The sequence below is a fragment of the Bombus vancouverensis genome, chromosome 5, assembly GCF_051014615.1.
Source record: "Bombus vancouverensis nearcticus chromosome 5, iyBomVanc1_principal, whole genome shotgun sequence".
Classification (NCBI taxonomy): Eukaryota; Metazoa; Arthropoda; class Insecta; order Hymenoptera; family Apidae; genus Bombus; species Bombus vancouverensis.
In genome coordinates, this window is record NC_134915.1 from 14616431 (window position 1) to 14640250 (window position 23820).

The 23820-nt window shown below is 34.5% G+C and overlaps 3 protein-coding genes across 5 annotated transcripts; 1 reads left to right on the top strand and 2 right to left on the bottom strand.

Moving 5' to 3' along the window:
- Positions 1–579: 579 nt before the first annotated feature.
- Positions 580–13378, bottom strand: LOC117159000 (dehydrogenase/reductase SDR family member 4). Its single transcript, XM_033338460.2, has 6 exons — positions 13215–13378; positions 1890–2161; positions 1626–1803; positions 1319–1543; positions 1093–1227; positions 580–1010 (listed from the first exon to the last, which is right to left on the bottom strand). Exons 2-6 carry the CDS (start codon positions 2000–2002, stop codon positions 843–845), a joined length of 819 nt encoding a protein of 272 aa, XP_033194351.1. The 5' UTR covers positions 2003–2161; positions 13215–13378; the 3' UTR covers positions 580–842.
- LOC117158999 (very long chain fatty acid elongase 6-like) lies at positions 4704–10725 on the top strand. Of its 3 annotated transcripts, none has more exons than XM_033338456.2 (3): positions 4704–4838; positions 8890–9276; positions 10032–10725. In XM_033338456.2, the coding sequence occupies exons 2-3, from the start codon at positions 8936–8938 to the stop codon at positions 10549–10551; spliced, it is 861 nt and encodes a 286-aa protein (XP_033194347.1). In that variant the 5' UTR covers positions 4704–4838; positions 8890–8935; the 3' UTR covers positions 10552–10725. The 3 variants fall into 3 exon arrangements, with proteins under 3 accessions (XP_033194347.1, XP_033194349.1, XP_076474945.1); XM_033338458.2 differs by having other exon boundaries at positions 8893–9276; XM_076618830.1 differs by lacking the exon at positions 4704–4838 and adding an exon at positions 5565–6207 and having other exon boundaries at positions 8893–9276.
- LOC117159003 (uncharacterized) lies at positions 12804–23165 on the bottom strand. Its single transcript, XM_076618832.1, has 4 exons — positions 23064–23165; positions 22815–22875; positions 22379–22450; positions 12804–22137 (listed from the first exon to the last, which is right to left on the bottom strand). Exon 4 carries the CDS (start codon positions 17477–17479, stop codon positions 17090–17092), a length of 390 nt encoding a protein of 129 aa, XP_076474947.1. The 5' UTR covers positions 17480–22137; positions 22379–22450; positions 22815–22875; positions 23064–23165; the 3' UTR covers positions 12804–17089.
- Positions 23166–23820: the final 655 nt, after the last annotated feature.

Here is a 23820-nt window from a genome sequence, read left to right on the forward strand (position 1 = left end):
TCTGGTAGATAACAAAGCAATCTGGTTTGAAATTTATTTTATGAAACCCTTAACTTTAACACCTTTAAACTTAAATACGTAGGGTTTTGTATATGCTAGCGTGAATCACCTTTCAGTATTGCCTGTATGGCGCAGCACTAGTCCAGAAACAACCAGAACCATAAGCATAAACACTCTCATTTCCTCTCTGGCTGAATCAATTCTACATGAATAACATCATTTTTTGTGCGAGATTATCCAAAATTGAATTACGTTGATCTAGTTGAGCATTTATAGCTTTGGATTAGAAAATTAGAAAACATACGTTTAAATTAATAAAGCTATGCATTTTATATATAAAAATATATGTAAAAAGAAATTATGTATATAAAATACTTGATAAACTAAACTTTCTTATCATATTTATTTCTCAATATTATTTCCCAACGTCATTGTAACTTTCTTCATCTTTTTCACTTTCCTATCTTTTTCCTACGCATTTTTAATGCAATTTTAGCACTACCATTACTATTATGAATATTTATATAGATATATGTCAATACGTATAATAATTAATAAATGCTAAAATTAGCAAAATCGTAATTGGGAATGAATAATTTTGCTTTTTATTGTATAAACGTTGCATGTATTAATGCAAATCGCATACTTATAAAATATAAAATCATGTTTTCCATTGCACATTAGTAATATGTAAATGTAACCTATTGTTAAACCATATCATAACAATATCTTCTTATATATATACAAATATATATCTTGTACAAAACTATAAAACTCTATATGGAATATTTAATAAAATAGATTACAATTTTAATAATTTGTAATAATTTCATAAACAATATTTAAAGTCTACTTCGCATCCCACCAGCAGCAGTAATAGTTTCGCCAGTAATGTATGAAGCATCATCACTTGCCAAAAATGCAGCAACATTTGCTATATCATCTGGTTCACCAAATCTTTGCATTGGTATTGTTGATAATACAGCTTCTCCTGCCTCACCTTCATAAAGCTGTGTAATATTATTGTACAATATTACCACATATTATTAGTGATATAGTAAGATAGCAACAAAAGAATATAAAAATTCATACCACTCGTGAAAATTTAGTCTTTATAATACCAGGTGCTATGCAATTGACACGAATTCCTTCAGGTGCAAGAGTAGCAGCAGCTACTTGATTTATTCCTAACAATGCAGTTTTACTAACACCATATGCACCTAGTAACTGCAATATTAATTTTATTTTTTAATATAAGAATTACATAAACACTATATATTAAATAAGATAAGATACATGATCTTTTAAATATACTTACAGTAAATGGTGTATATGCTGCTATTGAAGATATAAGAATTATCGATGCAGATTTACTCTTTCTTAAAAGCGGTAAGGCTTCTTGTAATAAAAGAAATGTACTCTTAACATTAGTATCAAAAATTTTATCCCATACTTCCTCTGAAGTTTCAAAAAATGTAGATTGTGCTGGATTTGTGGCAGCATTTGATACAAGAATATCTAAGCCACCAAATTCTTGTTCAGTCTAAAATATAATTAATAAATTGTACTTTTGTGTATACTTAAAAATTTTCATATTTACGAACTAAACTAAATAACAAATTTACGTTCTTAAGAAGATTTTTTCTATCTTCACTTTTTCCCACATGACATACGGTACCACAAACATTTAAACCTTCAGATTTAAGTTGTTCTACAGCCTTTTTTACATTTGATTCTTTGCGGCTGCTAATCATTACTTTAGCACCTTCTTCAGCTAAACGTTTTACTATCGCAAAACCAATACTACAACAAATTATATTTTATAAATTAGAATATATAATTTATGTAAAAAGATTGGGATTCCAAAATGACAGTAAATCTTATCAAACCCTTCTGTTGATGCTGTAACAATAGCTACTTTCCCTTCTAGTCGTTTACATTTTATTTTTGAAAAATTGCGATTAACTTGCTGTATGGTTTGACTTATTGGAGAACGTAACATAATTTTAGGAATAAAACTTTAAACGAATTTTACAAAAATGATACTTTGACCTGCCGATTGCGTTGAAAGTTCTCACGTTCGTGATATTGTTTTTCCCTGGATAGTGCTGCACCATGCGATCAAATACTGAAGATGGCACATACTAGCATATACAAGAACCTATAAAATTAAGGATTTACCCTGTTCAGTGGCATGCTAGCATATACAAGAACCTACGTATTTCAATTTAAAGTTAGGGATCTATCTTGTTTGATTGGACACTAGCATAGGCAAGAACTTATCGAATTCCACGCTACAAGAGCTTATTTACTTGTACGGTTCTATGAAAAAGTTCATATCTACTTTTCTATCCGAGATAGATAAGTATAAGAATAACAAAATCGTGCATTAATTAAATTAATTGTAAGTTGCCTAAGAAAGAGAAATTAATTGTTTACCGCTTGTATATCGTTGGAATTCTAAAGGGCGCTGTTTCAGATACTGTGATTAAACTGAATTAAATGTCTTATTAGGCAAGCAAAAGAGTATTCGCTTCCAACGTATCATGGAACAACAGAATTAAAAGAAATTGAAGATACCCCAAAAAGTAGACCTACGAATAGCGAGGAGATACTGAATCTCAGGAAGAGTTTGTCAGGAAGAGCTGAAGAATTTGTCGGATAGACTAAACATGCTAGCACAAAAGTATGTTCTAAAACTACGATCGAACAAGAGTTGCACGATAAGAGACGTGATCCAGAACTTCGCTAACCAATTGATTTTGATAAAAAATCAGAGTACAGAGCATAGATCAGAGTGACGCAAGCGTAGAAAAACATAGAGAGACACGAGAAAATAATATAGATACAAATGATATATAAGGAAAATCTATTGGATAATTCATATACATAATATATTAACTCAGAAAAAATCGGAGAATTTTGATAAATACGGAAGAGGGATATTTGAGAAAGAAAATCATAATAGATAACAGTTACGCAGAGAAATTTACACGGACAGATCTAGGGTGGATTAAGGAATTGCGAATGGAGCTAACTTTAGCATAAAGCAAGAAGATGAACGGAGAGAAGATAATATCATAAGTTTTGAAATAAAGCATCAATCGTCACCGTGGAGGCGTTAGCGATAAGCAAAGCAATTGAATATTCGGAAAAAGAGTTCCCCGAGTCATAATACTAACAGAGCAATAACATAATAACTCAGCAAGCGTCCTGTCACCGACAGGAGCGACAGAAGCCTAAAACTCTCAGGCAACAAAGTAAGAAACAGCCCATAGATTAGAAAAATTGCAGGGCGATTGTTGCTGGGAAATTACAGAAGAGAGACATCAGTTTGACGTGAGCGTCCGTAAACAAAGATATAGCGGGGAACGAAAGAGGAGACGTACGAGCAAAGGAAGTAATCTGGAGTATCAACACCAGCAGCAAGATATAAAAATTTCAATTTCAAACGTCTACGGGGGAATGAAAGGGACAGTAAATTTCCGCAGCACGTTTCTGAGAAACATTAGCTTCTCTTGGTCATCGACCGTCAACATTAGTAATCTTTCGTTGATTATGTAGCATCCAACGGTAAAAATCCTCGTCGAAAAGGAATGAAGAAGTCATTTGAAATGCTCGAACGTGGCGAATTTGTTACGGAATGCTTTCTGAACGTAGGGTCTCCTATTAGTCCTGTATTTCGATACATTTCACGAGTCAATTTCCTGCTGTTTTATAAATATCACGCTACTTTCTCATTAAATATAAGTATAGATGTAAACACATGGCAAGTAAATACAATTTAAGAGTAATTAGAATTTTAACATCATTTAAAAAAAAAAAAAAAAAATAGAAGTGACAGTTGGGTTACGACCCATGACTCCTTCGAGACCTTCTGAAAAAAAATGCGTTCAAAAGGATCTAAAGGATTTAAAGATCTTTAAAGATGTTTAAAGATCACGATCAACATCTATTTTGCATAAATTTTATTTGAGACATGGTCTCAGTGGAATTTGAATCCAAAAAGTATCTGTGCAATACATTAAACATTAGGCACCTGAACAAAACAAAACTATAAAACACTTATACTTTACTGATTATAGTAATATTACTCAGCTTCTCGTTAAATTATTTTTTATCATCACATAGACCCAATGACGTCAAGATCGATTTCGCTTTCGTTAGAATTTCTAATCTAGGATTAATATTCATGTTTATATTAATATTATCGGCCACTGACCACTGAAAGTGTGGCACTATGACAACTATTTGCATATCCCATTGAAAATCGTAAACAAACTTATTAGACCGTGTGATCGAGAGATTTATGTTTTAAATATCTGTTACGCATTTGCGTTTTAATTTTAAGTTACGTTAATAATTTTATCGCCGAATGTAGTTGTATGAATGTGTTGAATGTATGAGGACGAAATTGCGTAGAAAAGCCAAATACCCAATGTCATGTTTTGTCTATTCCTTTGTTTCTTCTTTTTTGTTTATAGACAAAGGACATATTTCTTCTTCTCGTATCGTATCATATATACATCATATACTATGAGTGTAACGGGGATATGTAATCATATTTGAATATCATGTTTGCATAAATATATGCTATGATAAAAAAATATACTTTTCTCGTGTTTATCTACCCGCGTTATACATATTCATATATTATCAAGAGTGGGATAATCACAGAAATAGATAGGTAGATCTTGAATTGTTTATTGTCACCTACCACTTGTCACTGTGGAGTGAAACGTTCGCGAAGAGAAAACTCCGTGAAACTTGGATCCGGGAAACGCTTGCGTAGGAACTGAACACCAAGGTGGATTATTATATCGAAGGGATATTGAATTGTAAGCAACAACATTCAAGTATCTACTCTACTTTTCGACAAGCAAATTAACGATCGTGTTTCGGAAGTGCAATATAATAATATAAATATACGAGTAATAAGCACGGGCATTGAGATTCTGAATTTTCTGTGTAGCGAAGTAAATACGAGGCGAACAATTTTCGCTAACATTCTCTCGGAACGTTAATAGGTTTATTAAAAAAATTTATTCGGTGTGAACCTTTCGTGTCTAGAAAAATTTATAATTGAACTAGTGTTACGGTGTGCGTAAACTTTATCTTTATTGAAATCTTGTGTCCTGAAATTTTAGACGTTTCTATATTTTATAAGTTTTAATATTTTACAAAATTTTAGAAATTTACAAGTATATTATACGTCGATTAACTGGCGTCGAGTAGTGAATAAATGAAGTAATATTAGGCGGCGCAAAGATTACTTTAATAATTTAAAAGCGGACGACTTAAATTCGTCGATTGGCTTGATGCGTTATATAAAATTGGTAGAATTTTAAACTCGATATTATTTGTTATATCGATTTCCGAAAGGAAGGAAGATATCTATGTTCGATTGTGTATATTTTTTTCTTGTAACTTTCTATATCGGATACAAAACACTCGAGAAATCAATTTTCAAACGCGTGTTCTGACCCATCGCCTGTTTATTGGCATTTCATAGCACGAGAATCGTTGATACATTGCTACAAGACGGTAGAGCAATCCTATTTTTGAAAACTTCAAATCCTGAAGTTGATCTTTCATTTTCGAAATGTAGGCGCGTGTTGACATTTCATTTCAAAATAATTCGGATTATAACAGTAAGCAACCACTTTCTTCGGTGATTTATCTTCAAATTTTTAGAAGTTCTCCTGGCAGCTTTCCGGGCTGCTTCTACGTCGATTAATTGCCGCATTCGATAGGGGTAATGATACGAGAGTCATGATTATTCTCCCAGAAGTAAACAGCTTTCAATTTATCCTGATACTTTGCTATCGTTTTGTCATGGACTCAAGGTACTAAACACATTTTCGCATGAATAAGGTCAGCCACGAGCTACGTTGGTAGGAGGCTTCCTCCTCATCTCTTCATTCATTAACGTGGGTCATAACCAATTGGCATCGCGATCGTTACCCTCACTTTCATGACAGAAAATGTTAAACAACGAATCCGCGTTCTTCGTTCAAAGGGTACACTCGTACCGAGCTTTTCTCCGTAATAACATAAGAGCGAACAGTAAGTTAACATCAACTGGAGTTAAAACATAGTTCGAGGAACAGCAGGAGCCAGAAGTCAAGTCATCAGAATCTCCAAGTCGAAGACAGTCAATCGACAGAAGATACATCATCACAATCGCCAAAACGAAGCGAGTCTCAGGTCGTACTCATTCGTAGTTTGTCATTCCATATACGTAACCTTGTATCACATTGAAGTTGTTGGATCTTTGGGAGTATATATTAACCTGTTAATATCAGCGTTATATTCACTCGACCACCCTTATTATTCCAAAAAAAAAAAGAAAATAAGGGGTCGATTATTCAAATCGTAACGGGAATTTACGACTCCCGTTGGCGCGCTTCTTCGAAATCGCGTCTTCCTGCGAACGGTCGAAACAGTATAAGTACAGATACAGATTCAGATCCTCATGTTACAGTGTTATTTATAGCAAAGGACATTACAAAAAAGTAACCTCGGTGTGTAGCTCTAACTGAAAGCTACAAGAAACAGCAATAGAAATCTATTTATAGCTCTTTTGTTTCTAGACCTTGTAATCCAAAACAAAATTCGCGTTCAAGGGCACAATAATACGGACTTGTTATTATTTTGAACTTTTTTTTCCACTAAATTCTATTCTCTTCGTAACGGCGGTTTCCAGGTCACGGATATACAAAAGAAAAGGTGTGGAATCTTCTTGAAGTAATTACTTCAACATTCTGTATGATCCGGTATAATGTGAATTCAATTTACTGATGCTATCGTAAACCTGTGCTGTGCACTGCTGGAAAAAATTATTAACCGGATAAGAGGTCAGGGATAAAAGATGTAACACTTTTGGAAAATACACACGCTTATCTTTATGATTGCGTTATGTCCACACGAAACAGCTAATCAGATTTGCGTATTATACGTTAGTCATTTTTACAGGAATGAACAGTACAGTTGAATAGTCTCGGTTTCCGCTTAATCTGTCGTTAGATTTCCAATGAAACTGGTGTTTTAATTTGTTAATATCGGTAATGCTGTTAAGGGGGTATTCTGGTCTAGAAATTTGAAAACATTCAAGAATATGCCCTTAAAAGGATTTTTCAAAATTTCAATTATTTTATGTGTTACAGCCATTTTTGTGACGCGGTATCTGCTCCGGTCTGACCGGAACAAATGAATAGTAGACGGTAAACTTGTCTCAAAACTTTAAACGCGTTTTTCTCGAAACTACTTTTCTCGAGTTGGCGTGCACGATATCTCAAGTTCTAACGAACCGATTTCTTTTAAATTTGGTCTGAATAGTCCTTATATACTCCTCTATCGTCCGGATCACGCTCAGCTCAAAATCTTTAATATTACTATTTTTTAAACGTTCGGAATTGTCAAAAAAAAAAAAAACGTGCGAAATAAGAAATTTTTTTTCAAACGGCCGTCATTTTGTGAAAAAATGTTGTATTGACTTTTCCAAGGTTCAGACGATAGCGGCATCCATACTAATTAAGAATCCGTTCGCATTTTTTGTCTCAGATGACCAGAAGGGTTGATATCATGCACGCCACGACAGCCCATTTTTTTGGCAGCACCCGCTTTGCCAGCTCATAATTTTTTAAATATCGAGTTCTTTTTTTCAGTGAATTTTTTACGCAATCTCGAAATATCAATAAACAAATGCTAAAAAGAAGGATAGCAAAAATATTTTTTGTTTCGCTTGTACAGAGCTTCAAAAATCGCCCGAAACTCGTGCCTCTAGACCAGAATACCCCCTTAAAGTACTAACTCAATAATGGAACAGTGCTAAATTGCATTACAGAAGAAGTGCATTACAGAAGAGCTAAAAAACAAGTTCGTGATTTTGATGCAAATGATATTCATAGCACTTCTTTTTCGAAACTGAAAAATCTGTTCTATTGATGATGCTTCGGAAAAAACAATGATTTAAAACACTGCATAAAACGGTTATATAAACCATTTGCGCAAGTGTATGACGTGGATATTAAAAAACTCATACATTGTTGCAATAAGCGCTTAACTAAAATGACTTAGCATCTGTATCGAAGTTATAAATCAATAAATCTTTTTAAAAAGTATTTTTACTATTGTTATCTCAAAACGGGTATTACTTTCTGGACGACCCTTAAATTCGCAGCACCGTTTTGGCACCACTCGATCGTTAGGCACGTGATAAGATTTAAAAAGGAGATAGCACAATGAAAGTCAACTACCGGCACCGGAGATATTGTTAGAAGCTACAATTCTACATCTATCTGACTTCTTAGGTGTTGCAGGCGACCAAGAGTTAGTATGTGTCGACGCAGGGTTACTTTTCGAGTATTCGAGTGTTGCTACGTCAAGTTACATTGTCCTCATCTGTGAGTTTAGGTGCCGCAATTTCCGGCAAAAGCCGGCAGTGTCTTTGCGTATCACACCGATATAACGCGTAAAAATCGTTCGAAGATCGAGCGTGCGAGAATCAACGAGTAATGAATCCCCCTTTGCGAGAATCCCCGTAAATCCGCTTGTGTTACGTCTCTAATAACTTTTTACCTGAATTGATTCTCAATCACCAACAATTTACTCACAGCTACCTAGTGCTTGAAGCCATGAATTTACACAATCAGTTCTCCGTTCGTTATAAAACTGTTACATCGGTTGGTACCTGGTCTGCGAGTTGTTGGAAGGTGGATGGTTAAATTTTGTTGAACCAAAGGGTATTCGAAAAAATTCGTAGCGCGCACGCGGAGTGGTAAAAGCTGTATTGGATTTTTCTTTTGCATCTGCTTCGATTTGATGGAAACCATTAACGAAATCAAACATGGGAAAGTATTTCAATAATTGCCTTTCCTCTCCTTTCAGCAGATTGGTGACATAGGCAAAGGCTGTGACTTTTTAAAAATTTTTGATGACCAGCGGAAAAAAGATGGACAAATTGGATTATATGTCGATCACCATACCTAATTATTCATACACCTTTAACTTCGAAAAAAGCCTTCCTTATTCGGATACTGTTATACGGATTTCGAACCACTATCCGTATTGTTTCTGCTACTGTTTCTTTTACGTTGTCCTAACTTTTGCCGGGAGATATTTCATGTCCAGTAGACCAAAGTTCGAGCTGAGAGGAATGCTCGTTTTGTGGAATGCCTCGCTCGCAATATTTTCCATTTTTGGATTCCTCCGGATGGGATCAGAATTATATCACGTATTAAGTCATTATGGATTTCAACATAGTATCTGTATCAGGTAGGAAATTGCACATTTATATTCTATTTTAGCTGTTAAAATAGTTTCAATAGAATAGTAAGTTCAGAACTAATTGCTACTTAAACATCGTCTATAAAATAGTTTTTATGTTAAAATTTACAAGATATTAAAACAGATATAAGTATTTTAATATCTTTATGCAGAATACGAGTAAACAAAACATTGGTCTATTGTACAAAAAAGCTTAGCTTCGTTAAAAAGTGCCATTCACCTTGAAATGACCTTACACAGCGATTTTCAACCTTTATACTACTACATCTGCCCGAAAAAAAATTTTTCCGCTCCCCTCTGCCTTTAATTTTTTTAATAAATATAATGATATAGATATGTTTTAAATAATAAAAACTTTATTACAATAGAAGGCTACAATTAACAGAATAATAACAAGGTTTTGTTGTAACATATACGTGCGTTACGATATGAAGTTTTATTTATTTCTGTATTTATTTATTTATATGGTATGAAAATTAATATTTTATTAAAAAAATTTTGCTGCCTCCCCTGGAAATGTTCTCCCAGGGGACAGCTGATCTTACAAATTCTTTCTATCATTACACGTTTCGTTTAAAACGGATAAAGTAGAGATTTGGGAGAATAGCTTGGAATTTGATCCTATTTAGCTAATTTATATTTTAATGCTAGAATTTTAATGAAATATTGATATTAATTAAAACAATATTGCGATATTTCCAAAATATTAATTCGTAATAAGAACGTAATTATGTTCTTTTCAGTTATATGACATATGATCCCGTGATGGCTTTTTGGTCCTTAGTGTTCATTCTATCAAAGATCGTAGAGTTTGGTGACACAGCCTTCATTGTGCTACGGAAGCAGCCATTGCAATTTTTACATTGGTACCATCATATAACAGTTCTTCTTTATTCGTGGTTGTGTTTTATAGAGGATGCACCACACTCCAGATGGCATTGCGTAATAAATTACTTTGTTCATTCCTGGATGTATTCCTATTATGCTCTGAAAGCAATGCGATTCAGTCTACCAAAATGGTTTGCCATGTCCATCACTGTGCTACAGACACTACAGATGGTGTGGGGTTGTTTTACAGCTATTATGGCTTACAACTATATAACAAACGATCAAATTGACTGTCGTGTTAAATCCCACAACGCCAATATTTGTCTGCTGTTATACTTCAGCTATTTCGTTCTCTTTAGCAGATTCTTCAAACAGGCTTATCTATCCAATAATTGCAGAAAGATAAAAGAAAGCTCAAAGCATGCTCAAGACTAATTGAAGACACATTTTAGAAAACTTTTTCTAAGAATGCCTTCCAGTGGCGTTCCTTGAAAGCATGTTGTTCGAATCTGCTAAAACTTTTTATGCAATTCATGAAACTGGGCATGTAAAAAATAAATAAAACTTATTTATTAACTGTAAACAGTTTAATAAAGATTTGCGGTTTTATTTATTATCTTTAAATTCTTTTTACATCCTTTAAAATAGAATAACTTTTTAACAATAGGATCAAATTGTAATTTTTTCTTTTCTTTTTTTTTTTTTAAAAAGGATCAGTCTACTAAATGAAGCGTACAAAAATTTTTGGAAAAAATAATGCGATTAAAAAAGATAAAGGTCACTTTTTAAGTTTCTTATCTGAGCTTGTATATATGTGTATGTATATATGTGTTACGTGATTTGTCCGAAGGAAATTCCGCTTTTAGAAGAAAGCAATAGGGATACAAAAGACTTGACAAGATTCCATAAAGTTCTTAGATACAAGGTATTCGTGATTCTACTATACGGAATTCCCCCTGGACAATGCTAGAGCATTGATGATCACGTATTCGCAAGAAAGATATGGAAACACATGTACACGCTCTTGATTCTGATTGATCTACACCTTGATCCAGTGAAGGTAAATTTTCAGACTAGTGCACAGGTCCCCATAAGGTACTAGATATCTTGAGAAATAACAATGTTAAAATTAATGTAAAGGGAACCAAATTATAAAATACACATAAACAAACAAACTAGTTCATGTTCGCAACGACCAACCGAGGAACATACGAATTAAGGTCATCGGCTATAGAAACACGCGAACGATCTAAATCTTTTATACGTATTGCATGTGAGTTACTTATCGTAAACAAGCAGAGGAAAAGCAATTTTATGGCCCATTGGACGGAGTGCTTCCATCCTACCACTCAGAGTCGTACAGAGCTTCTAAGCTACTTCTGCGTTAGGCCATTTCGACCGTCATATTCTTTTAATGGACTATAGCGCGAGGAGCGACAAAATTTTGGAATGAATTTATGGAATTTTGGAACGGTTACTGCAACCATAATTGACATTCTATTTACATTGAAATTAATCAAAACGGCGGTAGACATAGTTATACACGGATACCAAGTACATGGAACATGTGCATGTGGAGTCACAACAATAGAAAGCTGTCGGTACGTTGGTTCAGAAAACTCTTCTTAGCCGAAATAAAGAAAGGGGGCGAGCGGGTCCGAAAGGAACGAGAGACGATACAAGACAAAAAGAATATAACAGAAATAAATTTCTCACCTTCCAACTCACCTATTCGCGAACGCGTGGGTTCTCCTCGTCCCGAGGAACTCCATCCGCTGTCGTCAAGAGCAGCTTCCTCTTTAAATTATGACAATTACATTTCAGAGTTGGTTGTGGAGGAATTTGAATTAAATCAAACTAAGTAATATGTATAATACATTTTTATTAGGATTAAACAAATAGAATAAATTTGTTGGATTAAATAAAACTGAAGAATAAATACAATAAGCTAGTGAAATATCAGAATCGTTTATCCCTTTTAAGAAAACTTTTAAGTAAGCCGAAAATGCGAATATCTGCCAGTAGCATTATCAAGCTAGTCGGCACTACTCATCCGTACATTCTAACGATATATATTATAACAAAAACACGACCGACTATGGTATTTAAGATCACGGCGCGCTATAGATGGGTGAGTCAGATTTTGAATTCATCTCGTTCATCTCATTTAAGTCGTCCTAGATATTTACCTGTTGTTCCGAGATTACCAAGAATCGGCTCGCTTCTGCAGCGCTGTTTTGTCTTGTTTACTTTTTCTTTTGTTATTAATCAATTTTGAACTGCAATTGTTTGCAATTCGTGCGATGCTTTTTCTGCTTTTATAAAACACAATTTTTAATGAAACCTGTTAAATAAACTCAGCTGAAAATAATGAAAAAAATTTATACGATAGGTTTATTCAAAATAGTCAGAACTGCTACAAACCAGAAGCAAATATTACAATTGACGAACAACTCTTGTTAAATTCTACACATATGTACATGCACAGTTTCTGCAGATGATGCAAATTTACTCGATATTTGCCGAATAAAACCGACAAATTTGGTATTAAATTTTTGCTGGCATTTGATATGCAAACTAAGTACATTTTAAACGGGTTTCCTTATTTAGGAAAGGATGAAACACGTGTTTTAAGGAGGGGGGGGGGGGGGGGGGGGGTAAGGTTAATTCGTACAAAAAAAGGCATGTTTTTGTGAATTTTTTCTGACGATACAGTTAAAATTTCTTTTTTAAAACCAATAGTACATTAAAGTATGACATTCGAAGAATATTGTATAAAATTTTCACGGAGAAATATTACAAAATACGGCAATGGCAGCAATTATTCGGACGTGTCTCGGAAAAAAAAAGTATAATTGCGGTGCCCCTCAGTACGTGGTGCTGGATCATCAGAAATCAAAAAACCAACTGCTGCATCCTTAATTATAAAGGCTTTGCTTTAATTCGGTGCTGCTACTCACGAGTAAAATATATATTCTCTATTCATTATGCTCGTCAAAAGTTCAATATAATACAACCAGTAAATTCCGTGTAGATTTGGACCTTCCATCCTACGACACGATTGAATGACCAAAGGAACAAAAATGCATACGACTTACGATTAGATGTGACGAACGTTGTCACTAACACTGCTGGAGTCCAAGACATGTCATCGTAAGACATGTCAGTGTAAGATGGTTCACTTGCAAGAAGCAGCAGACTACAAAGCATGGCATTCACCGCGGAAACATTTAATACATTTAACATTTACATTATTTTTTCAATGGAGATTCATAACTATTATTTTTTCATTCTTTCTGTTTACATAAATTGAATCGATTTTTGTACAAAAAAATATTGAGATAAATATGTAGCTAAGAAAGAAACAGAATATCAGGAGATATTTTAAATAAATTGATTTGCGCTATCGCAAACATCGATATCGAGTTTTCTCAACATTAGACTCGATACAACTGATGTTTTTTATAAATTTAACTAAATGTCCAAATAAGCCAAGGGTCCAATTCGACAACAAAAATTTTGATCGGATTGATAACAAAAATAAAAGAAAGCAAAAGTCAGTAGTATTATGATTAGTATTTAAAGCGCTAGTTGCATCCTGTGGATTATCAGTCTGGTAGTAATGACATGATTCCATGACCATTCTCAATTTCGTAGCCAAATGAATCTCGTTTTTCTAGATCCCACGATCTCACTGAGCTTCGTAACATTGTCGCCCCTGGCGCGTGTGAACTTACTCCGCCAAATGTTATGATCATAGTGCTAATGATCTTCCGAGATTGGGGTACTCATATCATCATTGTCACTGTTCTTGTCATCACTACAGACATCCAATTCAGCAGGAATACAACTATCTGGCATTTTTCTCAAATGTCCGTTGGCTCTACTCGCATCGGTTGAGATTAAGTAGAGTTTAGTGTTTACCTTGACAGAAATCTCTATCCGTAAAACATTTTTCTTGATCCGCTATTACTCGGCGAGGACTGCCGAATAGAAATTGTTACGTCGCGTAACCCTCTACCTAGCCCAGGCCACACACCGCGGGCAATATCCGCGGCAAAAGGCAAAAGGTCCTTCAAACCAAACAAACATCTGTTTCCGAGGAATTTCTAGAGACTATTGTCTACCACGGCTTGAAAAGGGAAAGTTAGTTTTTCTCACGTACGCTGCAACTTTCCTCCCACTAACCACTTTCTCTCGAGGGCGGTTAAGACCCTTCGTTTAACCAATTAACAACGAAGCCTATTCCCTCACTCTCTTAACTAACATCGGCACCAACAAATCCGATGGTCCCGTGCGCTAGACACATCCGTAGATCAGTCACTCACTCATCTCGTACATACGCACCAGCGTAACTGTCTTCGTTATAAGTTGTTGGAATAAACGGTGAAATATAACTTACTCTGTTGTGTCATATTCATTTAACCACCTCTGTTATCTTAACCGAAACAGGGGAACGACTACTTCGCGGCGTCGATTCACCGAATCGTAGCGAGAATTTACGCCTCTCGCTGACGCGTTTTCCTCGCGACCGCGTCTCTCCGCGAACGGTCGTAACAGAAATATAACAGACTTAAATGCTTTAACGGTACTAAGGGAATCTATTTTAGGAGTATGATGAGTATACAAATTTAATAAAAGCAATACAATAACATATTCTTCTTTCAAATCGCTTTCGCCGCTTAACTTGCCCGTTATGTTTGTAGGAGGTGTTATAGTTGCTGCCAGGTGAAAAGGGAATTCGCGTTTCGTCCTGGGACTACCGGTACCTGGGACTCGTCAGTAAGGCTATGCCCGGTAGTCCCTGTCTTAGACGTAGAGGGAGTCTCGCTAGGTGCGGTATTTGTATCGTGCGCCCGTATATTCGACCGCTAGCGAGATAGACAGACTCGTCGTCGTAGTAGCCCTCTGGTGTTGGCGGTTGGTACCTGCGGATCGCCCGGCAGGTGTTACGACCGCGTTGATGCCTCGACCTGTCGGCGTCCTGTTGGTACCGATCCGTCATAGGGCAAGTAGAGGGTTAGAGGGTTTTGCCTTTTCATTGTATTTTATGATAAATATTCGCCATATTTTCTAAACCTGATCATTTTGCAATTTATTGGCGATTTTCGAAATTTGGAGATCGTCACATTCTTTTGCTGATAACCAATCTTCTGAAATTTCGGCCAGATTAATTCCTTTTTTTTTTTTTACTTTGTTAATTACACTACGGTTAATGTCTGTGCAACGTAATGTCTGTATGTGTCTAAGAATCACGTTATTGTGAAATATACAAAGAAATTAAATGAATCTTCTATAATAAGGCAGATCAAAATTTTTTATTCTATTCTGCCTTATGATATAAAATTTGTTTAGCTTGATAACACTGGATTTTAGGAACAATTTCATTAAAGTGTGATCAATCACGAATTACGTTTGAAAATGGCAATCTGTCGTCTGATTTACGCACAGCTTTCCGGTCTCTTTTGACTCAGATTTCCTGAACTTTGGCCACATATATATGTATTTATATAATGACATATATAATATATATTTGTTAATTTATATGTTTATAATATATAAATATATTTTGTTAATTTTATTCTTATTTCGAAATTAATATTATAAATATCAACAGTGTCCTTATTTTCGATCAAATTTTTTATCAAACAGCTTTTTAATTTTTCTTTTCTTACTGCTATGACTTCTGTAGGATACACAATGATTCCAAATTTTTGACAATACTGTATTTCGAGTGTATGTGTTATGAGAATTCCCTATGGTGTGTTTAATGTGTCCAATGAATCATAGAACGTACTGCTCCTACTTGAAAAAATTTGGAAGCTTTGCTGTTGTTTACGCATGTCTCCGCTATGATTTTTAAATCTCTAATCTTGGCCCTCTCACAACTATTCTTGCATTTTTCAGAGTAAATTGTGTTTCTCTGTGCCCTGCAGGATTTTTATCAATTTATTTATTAATCCTTTTCTCTGCAAATATTCATATAGTACATGTATATGTAATAAATTGTATATCATCACAGGTCGAGTGACCAGAGGTGACAATCAACTGTGTCAGGTATTGTAGTAAGTATTGTATTATTTTGAGAGTCAATATCATGTCTCGAATCCGATGATGGTTTCGAAGAACGAAAAAAAAGTATTCCAGCCGATAACAATATTATTTGTCTCGTCATTCTTTTCTTCGTTGTAGTGGATGACAATATTCCTAATTAATAATCACAATTTTCTGTGAAGTAGAATTTTACTTGTATACTCATCTTCGATCTTCTCCTTTGACTCTTCAAAGAAAAGCCGAATTTGTGGCATCTTCAAGTTGCTTCCTCTTGCTCCTTTGGGAAACTAAACAGCCATTCCAATCGATAGAAGCTTCAAGTATTCTTACGCAACATATGATAATTTCATTATCACGCGATTGATTGTAATTAATCAACCATGACGCCACAATAGTTTGGTTAAAATTATTTGATCTGTCTAATGCAGGAAAATTCTGCATTTGATCTCTCCTAAGATTGTTTAATAACGTTGATTGTGGCAAAGATATTTTAAGTTATTTGTTATATATGATTGTAAGAAACATATCCGTTGTGTTATTTGTGTGTTTGTTAGTCATTTATACAGAATAAAAAAACTAAGAATTCTTAAATCGTAGCTCCAATGAATTGCTTCAATGCCAAGTTGTTGTATTATATTATTCTATCTTGGAATTGCCGAAAGTTATTTCCTTACTGATTAATAATCATCAGTAACTGTGACAGTAAATCTCATAAGTGCAAACATTGAGCTACGAAAAGTATCCCATAAACAAACAGGATTTCATCGTAGTAGTAATATTTCAGTGATAATTTTCTTGCGAACGATAGACTCACTTGAAACTATAATACATATAGTTATTACTACTCGACGCATCAGGGTGTTAGCCATGTCCAACAGGAATATCATCCCGATTCGAGGCTTCAATCGAAAGATTGAAGTCATCTTGAATCGACTGCTGCTTGACTCTTCATTGTTGAATCCTGACTCTTCATCCTTGAGCCTTGACTCTTCATTCTTGAGGCTTGACTCTTAATCCTTGAGCCTTGACTCTTCATTCTTGAGCCTTGACTCTTCATTCTTGAGCCTTGACTCTTCATTCTTGAGCCTTGACTCTTCATTCTTGAGGCTTGACTCTTCATTCTTGAAGCTTGACTCTTCATTCTTGAAGCTTGACTCTTCATCCTTGAGCCTCGACTCTTCATTCTTGAGGCTTGACTCTTAATCCTTGAGCCTTGACTCTTAATCCTTGAGCCTTGACTCTTCACCCTTGAGTCTTGACTCTTCAATCTTGAGCCTTGACTCTTCATTCTTGAGCCTTGACTCTTCATTCTTGAGCCTTGACTCTCGATAGGAAAGATCCAAGAACAAAATTCTTTGCGTCCGAAGTAATTAATATTTTTGTATTTTAATCGGGTGAACTACTTAAAAGGCGATTCATCTTGGTCATCTTGCAAGCCGGAGGCAGAACTTGTATGAGACAGAGAAGTATCATAGGAGTTACATGTATTTATATTTTTGAAAATCTTGACTTGAACGCAGCAAATACGATTTTTTCAATGATTCATTTGATGTATTTGATTGAGTTTGTAAAATGTAAAAAACACTTAAATACTGCATCGCTTATCGTTGACTGTATCGTAAAATGTACGGTTATTTATTTAAAACATCTCCTGAACTGATAATTTTTCGACCAGTTTATCCCAATGTTTACAAGAAATTCACAAGCTCTTCAACATTCTACAAAATCTACATTTCCATCAAAGCAAAAGAATGTAACATTGTTAAATGCATGTTTGTATAAATAAGTACTTGAATAGAATCATTAATTTAGAAAACATGGTGACGAATGTGGCCGCAAGGGAAGTGCAATGTTATTCTATTGAAACGAATTATAATCGACAACTCTAAACCAAATCTTAGTCAATGAGGAAGTCAGGTAATAAAGTGAAAGACTTAACCGGTAGACTCGATAATAATGATAATTGCTATATTTTATTGCAAATTTCTGTACAATAACAATACCGTGTAGATGATTCTTGGAGTATTATTTAATTGTACATAAACATAATTGAGGACAATTGTTAATGAGAAAATCAGTTAACTGACTAGAGCAAAATTTTACTGAGTAACTTAGTTTACTGATACAATCTTCCGTGGAAGTAAATTTTTTTTTAACGAGGGAGAATATCAACGATGAAACCAAGTGACAAAGGAAAGAAGACTTTAAGCAGCAGAAAAGGAAAATATTCGAAACATACTTTGTGCTATTGACAAAGCAGCTACAGCCGGCGAAGAACCTACAAGATCACAGGCTCCCTCAAACGTTGAACAACCATTGGACCTTTTTAAAGATACTTTTTAGCGACGAGCTAATAAATCAAATAATTACTTACACAGACAATTATGCAAAGTTGGACGAGAGGACGTTGTCATCACATTCAATTTGGCAAACATAACGTCATTAAGGAAGAAGTTTGCACGTAATCACCCGGATTATTGCCGCGGAGGAGGATGTCAGCAATAATACCGTATAGACCATATTAAAGAGAAAAAAAGTACAACCACATATAGCTTCCAAACGGTACAAGAATCGAGAGCAGAAGACTTTCAAGGAGCAAATTTTTGCAGATTGATGTCTCATAAAACTCACCGTGATAATAATTTTCTATAATCATTATTTAATTCGCTGAAGTATTATTCGTGGATGAAGCGTCATTTAGTGAACGCGGGATAATACTCCCACGTGTAAATAGATTATATAGAGGTGATACAATCATTGGTGCTTTTAATTTACCTTCATTAAATGGGAAAGAAGCAATGCAGCATACATGGAGGCCGCGCACCAACACAACTTCATTATGGAAACAGGTGGACCGATCGAGAACGACTTGTACTTTAGTCTACTTCATCTATTTAATTTGTAAGAGATAATTTGCTTCCTGCTGCTCGAGCTGCCTTACTTTCTCGACACCACTCCCTGTGAGATATCAATAGTAACTTCGCTACCAGCGAATTCAATTCGATACATGCACACTGAAATATATATATAATATATATATATATGTCGGATCAGGATTCGAATTTTGGGCGCGCGACGACTCTTCATGTGGACTAGCCATCGTTTCACAAAGCCGAGATTTTATTTACACGTATATACAGGTCTATCACTAAGCTTAACAAATAATAAGTACAACTAATAATAAGTCTAACAAACACTAAGCCTAATGAATAATACGATCTACGAATAATTAAATTAAATAATACTATTAGCAATGTTTGAGTTCAAACGAATCCACGGTCACCGGGATAACTCCTTACTAAGCGAAACTAACTTAGACGCAAATGCGATCCTCGAAAACGCTCGATGTATCACTCTCCAAGGCAATCGCAAGAATGCCAGCCTCGTGGAGATTTTTCTCCCTGTACGATTGCATTTTGTTTTCTATACCCGTTTGGAAGCATCGAGAAGGTTCCAAACGCCGTTGCTAGGCACACTCGTTGGAAGCATCGAGAAAGTTCCAAACGCCGTTGCTAGGCAGTTTCCGCCTGGAGTTTTGATTACTAAATACAATGTATGTCCCATTGCATCGGCACCTCCGAGGCAACATCACACGTGGCTCGGCCCGCTCTCGAGGCCGCATGCCGCCACAACCACATTTCTCGGAAAACACATACAACCACTCCAGACCTCCGTTAGATAAAACATCCATCCCGTGACCGTGGCTACGTTCAGCGACCGATTGTCACCTCGAACCCAATCTCGCTTATTACAAATCTTAAACAATTACAACTATAATAAAATCTAGGCTAAGGTACTAGAGGATGTTCCCAAAATTTCCAAGGAAGGGCTTCGGCTTTCCTTTCATCTCCGACATATATATATATATATATATATATATATATATATATATATATATATGTATGTATATATATGATATATAGATTATGCCTTACACAATGTATCGTAAGTAACGTATGAATAAGAGTGAGTTATAGAGTATATATATACTCCAGAAGATGCAGTACACTACTTTTATTTACTATTCATGTAAAATGTAAGAATGGTTTCACTGCTTTATTATAGATATAATTACTTAGCAATTGATACTAATTCATGTATGAAAAACGGGAAAGATGCAATGACGTTACTAATAATAAATGCTATAAAATTAGTATTACAAGAATATAAGTATATAAGTATATTATATAAGTGTAACGCAAAATACGAGATATCTTCAAAACAAGCACAAATTAGCGTAATGGGATATTTTTATCATAATTGTAATTTTCAAATCAAAACGCCAAGACATGGCGTGTTTTACAGAAAATAGAATCTTACTAAACCAAGGGCGACTTTAACAGTACCACTAAGATACTTTGCCATAAACCTCGGTCTCATTGACCGAGCAATCACATTAATACTTGCCATATACAAACAATACACATTGCACACACTGTTGCTTCAAGATGAAACAAAGTTATATGGGGTACTGAAATAGCACCTTTTATCCCATCACCGACTCCAGATTGTCACCAAAGATTTTCTCTATTCACACGAACGTACCATATATAATACATATATGTATATATATACCTATATCCTGTAACATCATTTTTCGTGTCTCTCTGTTATCCTATTCACATGTAGCTACATAGATGTGGACGTTCGATGTGACACGATGATAATTTTCATTGCTTTTATCCGACTTATCGGTACCCAGCACGTCACGTTAACCGCTTTAATGGAAAGAAACGGAAACGCTCTTCGTCGAAGAAGTCCCGCGGAGGAGTCACTCCCTGGAGAACTCCTTACCGTACGTCCAAACATTTCTCCTCAATGCGTCAATATTACAGAAACTATTGATTTTCCACTATATTTAAACCACGTAAGGGACCGTTGGTCAATAACTGTAGCTACTTCTGAAAGTGTATGGTTATAGTCATCGGCAACGTTAGACATTGGGTCTTCTCACAATTCTTAGTTTCTTTGTCCATATCGAATCCTTTGCGTTTGAATAATACAGTGCAATCTCCCTATTCAAAAAGTTCCTACGTACGTTGTACGTGACTGAGTAATCACACGAGTATAAGGCAAGTCTCGCGCGGAAGAAATTTATTCGAGGACGAGATGATGCGATCATCTGTTCTGTCGAAGTCGTTTATTTACGATGTAACGGTCGTGTTATGAATCGACTAAGAAATACATGATTATATGGAGATTTCATTGTATTCGGGTCTATGCGAATTTTGAAATTTTATTAGCTTCGTTGAATCGTAATTCATTTACGTAGATTTGTTTAGTAACATTATTTATTTGTGTACGTGTACGTAATACGTACGTTATACGTAATATATCGATATATGTAAGTAATTGTAAAATGTGCTCGAGCAAATGTAATGTAAAATTTGCTTCAGTGCAAGGATATTTTGGACGATTTTCAATTGTCAATAACTAAATTGTACTCCCTTTGGTTTTTGAAGTAAAATTTAATTGAAACCCTTACGTAATGCTAAGAAGAAGGAAAACTACGAAGAGTATAAATAATTTATATGGAAACAATAATGAAGATTCTACTGATAGCAACGTGATATTCTCAAGAAGGAAGCATGTGAGACCTTCTCGCGCATCACGGTGGCTGATTTAACGATCTACACCCTGTACAGGTTGGGCCTGCATTTCGTCTAGCTAAATAGCACGGCAAGGGGTTAATTCGGTGGTGCTACTCGCGAGTAAAATATATAATTCTCTATTCATTATGCTCGTCAAAAGTTCAATATAATACAACCAGTAAATTCCGTGCAGATTTGAACCTTCCATCCTACGACGCGATTGAATGACCAAAGGAACAAAAATGCATACGACTTACGATTAGATGTGACGAACGTTGTCACTAACACTGCTGGAGTCCAAGACAAGTCATCGTAAAACCGCCATCAAATAGGAATCGTCGAGTTCCACAGAAGAGGTGAAGGCTGGAAGATTCTCCTATAAGAAAGCGTACAATATTATACGTAATTTATTCCTAAAGACAGTATTAATTATTTGGGAAATGTGAAATGATGCAAATTTTATCTGTATCAAATAAAATTTTAGCGATATTCAATTCAGAAAAATAAAATGTTTTAATTTGTTAAATTTTCACAAAATTCTATTTTTTAATTAATGATAATTAATGTAAAATACAAGTAATAAAATTAAATGAAGTACAAAATACAAAATTACTTACATTCTTGACTTTTGAAATACAGCTACCTTGTCCTTTCCAGGGAACAGCAAGAAGAAGAAGGAATAAGCCAACCTTTAACAAAATAGATGCAGACTATGTAAAAGAAAAGAAGAAGACCTGAGACATGTAATAGAAGAATGCGAAATAACGGAAGGACAAAAGGACATACAAGAAAACACTAAATGAGACTGGAGAAGGACTAACAGAACTAAAAGCAATAATAGAGAAGAGAAGGGCAATACAAGATGTTGCAATAGTTTTTAGTTATTAGTTTTTAGTTTTTAGAGATAGAATAATTAAGGGAGTGCAATATAATAGAGTGGATAAGAGGGGAGGTAGATATATAAGAAGCAAAATAGGTAAAAGGGATGTAAAACCAAAAGCTTGTCCAAAGCCGAAAGGCACGGACTAAGCAATAATAAATAAATATAATTACCTCTGTAATGTGCAATACTGTTCTTCCATTTAGTCGTAATGTATTATAATAGATAGATTTCCTGAAACAAAAGCATGATTATTTCAATTTCATCTAAAAAATACATACTTTTTTACTAATAAATTTAATATATATTAAAAGTAATATAGTAAGCAATGTAATAAGAAAGTAATATATATATATTAAAACGTATAATAAACATTATTGAAAGAGAAAATTAAGTTGCTATAATATTATTTAATATTTTACCAGAATGTTATAACAGAAAATGACCAATCCTATGCGACGCTAACGCGACGAATGACGAACGAGTCGACTGACTAACATTCTTAGCTCGGGGCTGCCAGTCTCCCACTCCTCATTTCTACTGAGCAGAATTATACCATGCGCAACCAATACCATGCAAGAACCAATAGCACAGCAGCTTAAGAGTAAAGAACAATTCTAAAAATCACTTTGGTTTATTTTCACTTGAATTTTTCAAGCAAAAGGAAATTATAATTAAAGAATAAAAAATACTTAATTGTTTGAGAATAATACTTGAATTATAATATATCTTTTGAATTTAATTAAATATATGTATATATTACCAACTTAGAAAATTACTAAAGATACTCGAAGATACTATATGCAAATGAAATTCTACTTTTGTTTGAAAAGATAGATATTTGAATAGATGCATGAATACTTCTTATGTAATTGAATCTTAAAGACTTAAGAATTTGAATAATATAGATTTACTGAAGAAAATGAATATGTACGAATTTTCCATGAAATGAATGTGTTCCCAAACGCCCTCTAATTTATTATAAGAGTACTTAATATATAAAAATACATGGTTTAAAACGAAGTAGCCAGAAAATATATCTTTCTATAAATATTATATTTCATTGTTTTATATTTACCGCAGAAATTTGTTTTATCTATTAAATATTGTAACGAATATTTTGCTTTGGATATTATATATATTTTTGCATTTTATATCTTTACTCTGTTGATTTTTGCA

What these genes read in the sequence shown, in the direction of transcription:
- LOC117159000 (XM_033338460.2), bottom strand. Translation starts at nt 2,002, where the DNA reads ATGTTACGTTCTCCAATAAGTCAAACCATACAGCAAGTTAATCGCAAT. An exon ending in GTTACAGCATCAACAGAAGG is followed by an intron (nt 1,804 to 1,889) that starts GTTTGATAAGAT and finishes AATTTGTTGTAG; the next exon opens with TATTGGTTTTGCGATAGTAA. An exon ending in GAAAAAATCTTCTTAAGAAC is followed by an intron (nt 1,544 to 1,625) that starts GTAAATTTGTTA and finishes ATTATATTTTAG; the next exon opens with ACTGAACAAGAATTTGGTGG.
- LOC117158999 (XM_033338456.2), top strand. Translation starts at nt 8,936, where the DNA reads ATGACCAGCGGAAAAAAGATGGACAAATTGGATTATATGTCGATCACC. An exon ending in CAACATAGTATCTGTATCAG is followed by an intron (nt 9,277 to 10,031) that starts GTAGGAAATTGC and finishes TGTTCTTTTCAG; the next exon opens with TTATATGACATATGATCCCG.
- LOC117159003 (XM_076618832.1), bottom strand. Translation starts at nt 17,479, where the DNA reads ATGAAGAGTCAAGGCTCAAGAATGAAGAGTCAAGGCTCAAGATTGAAG.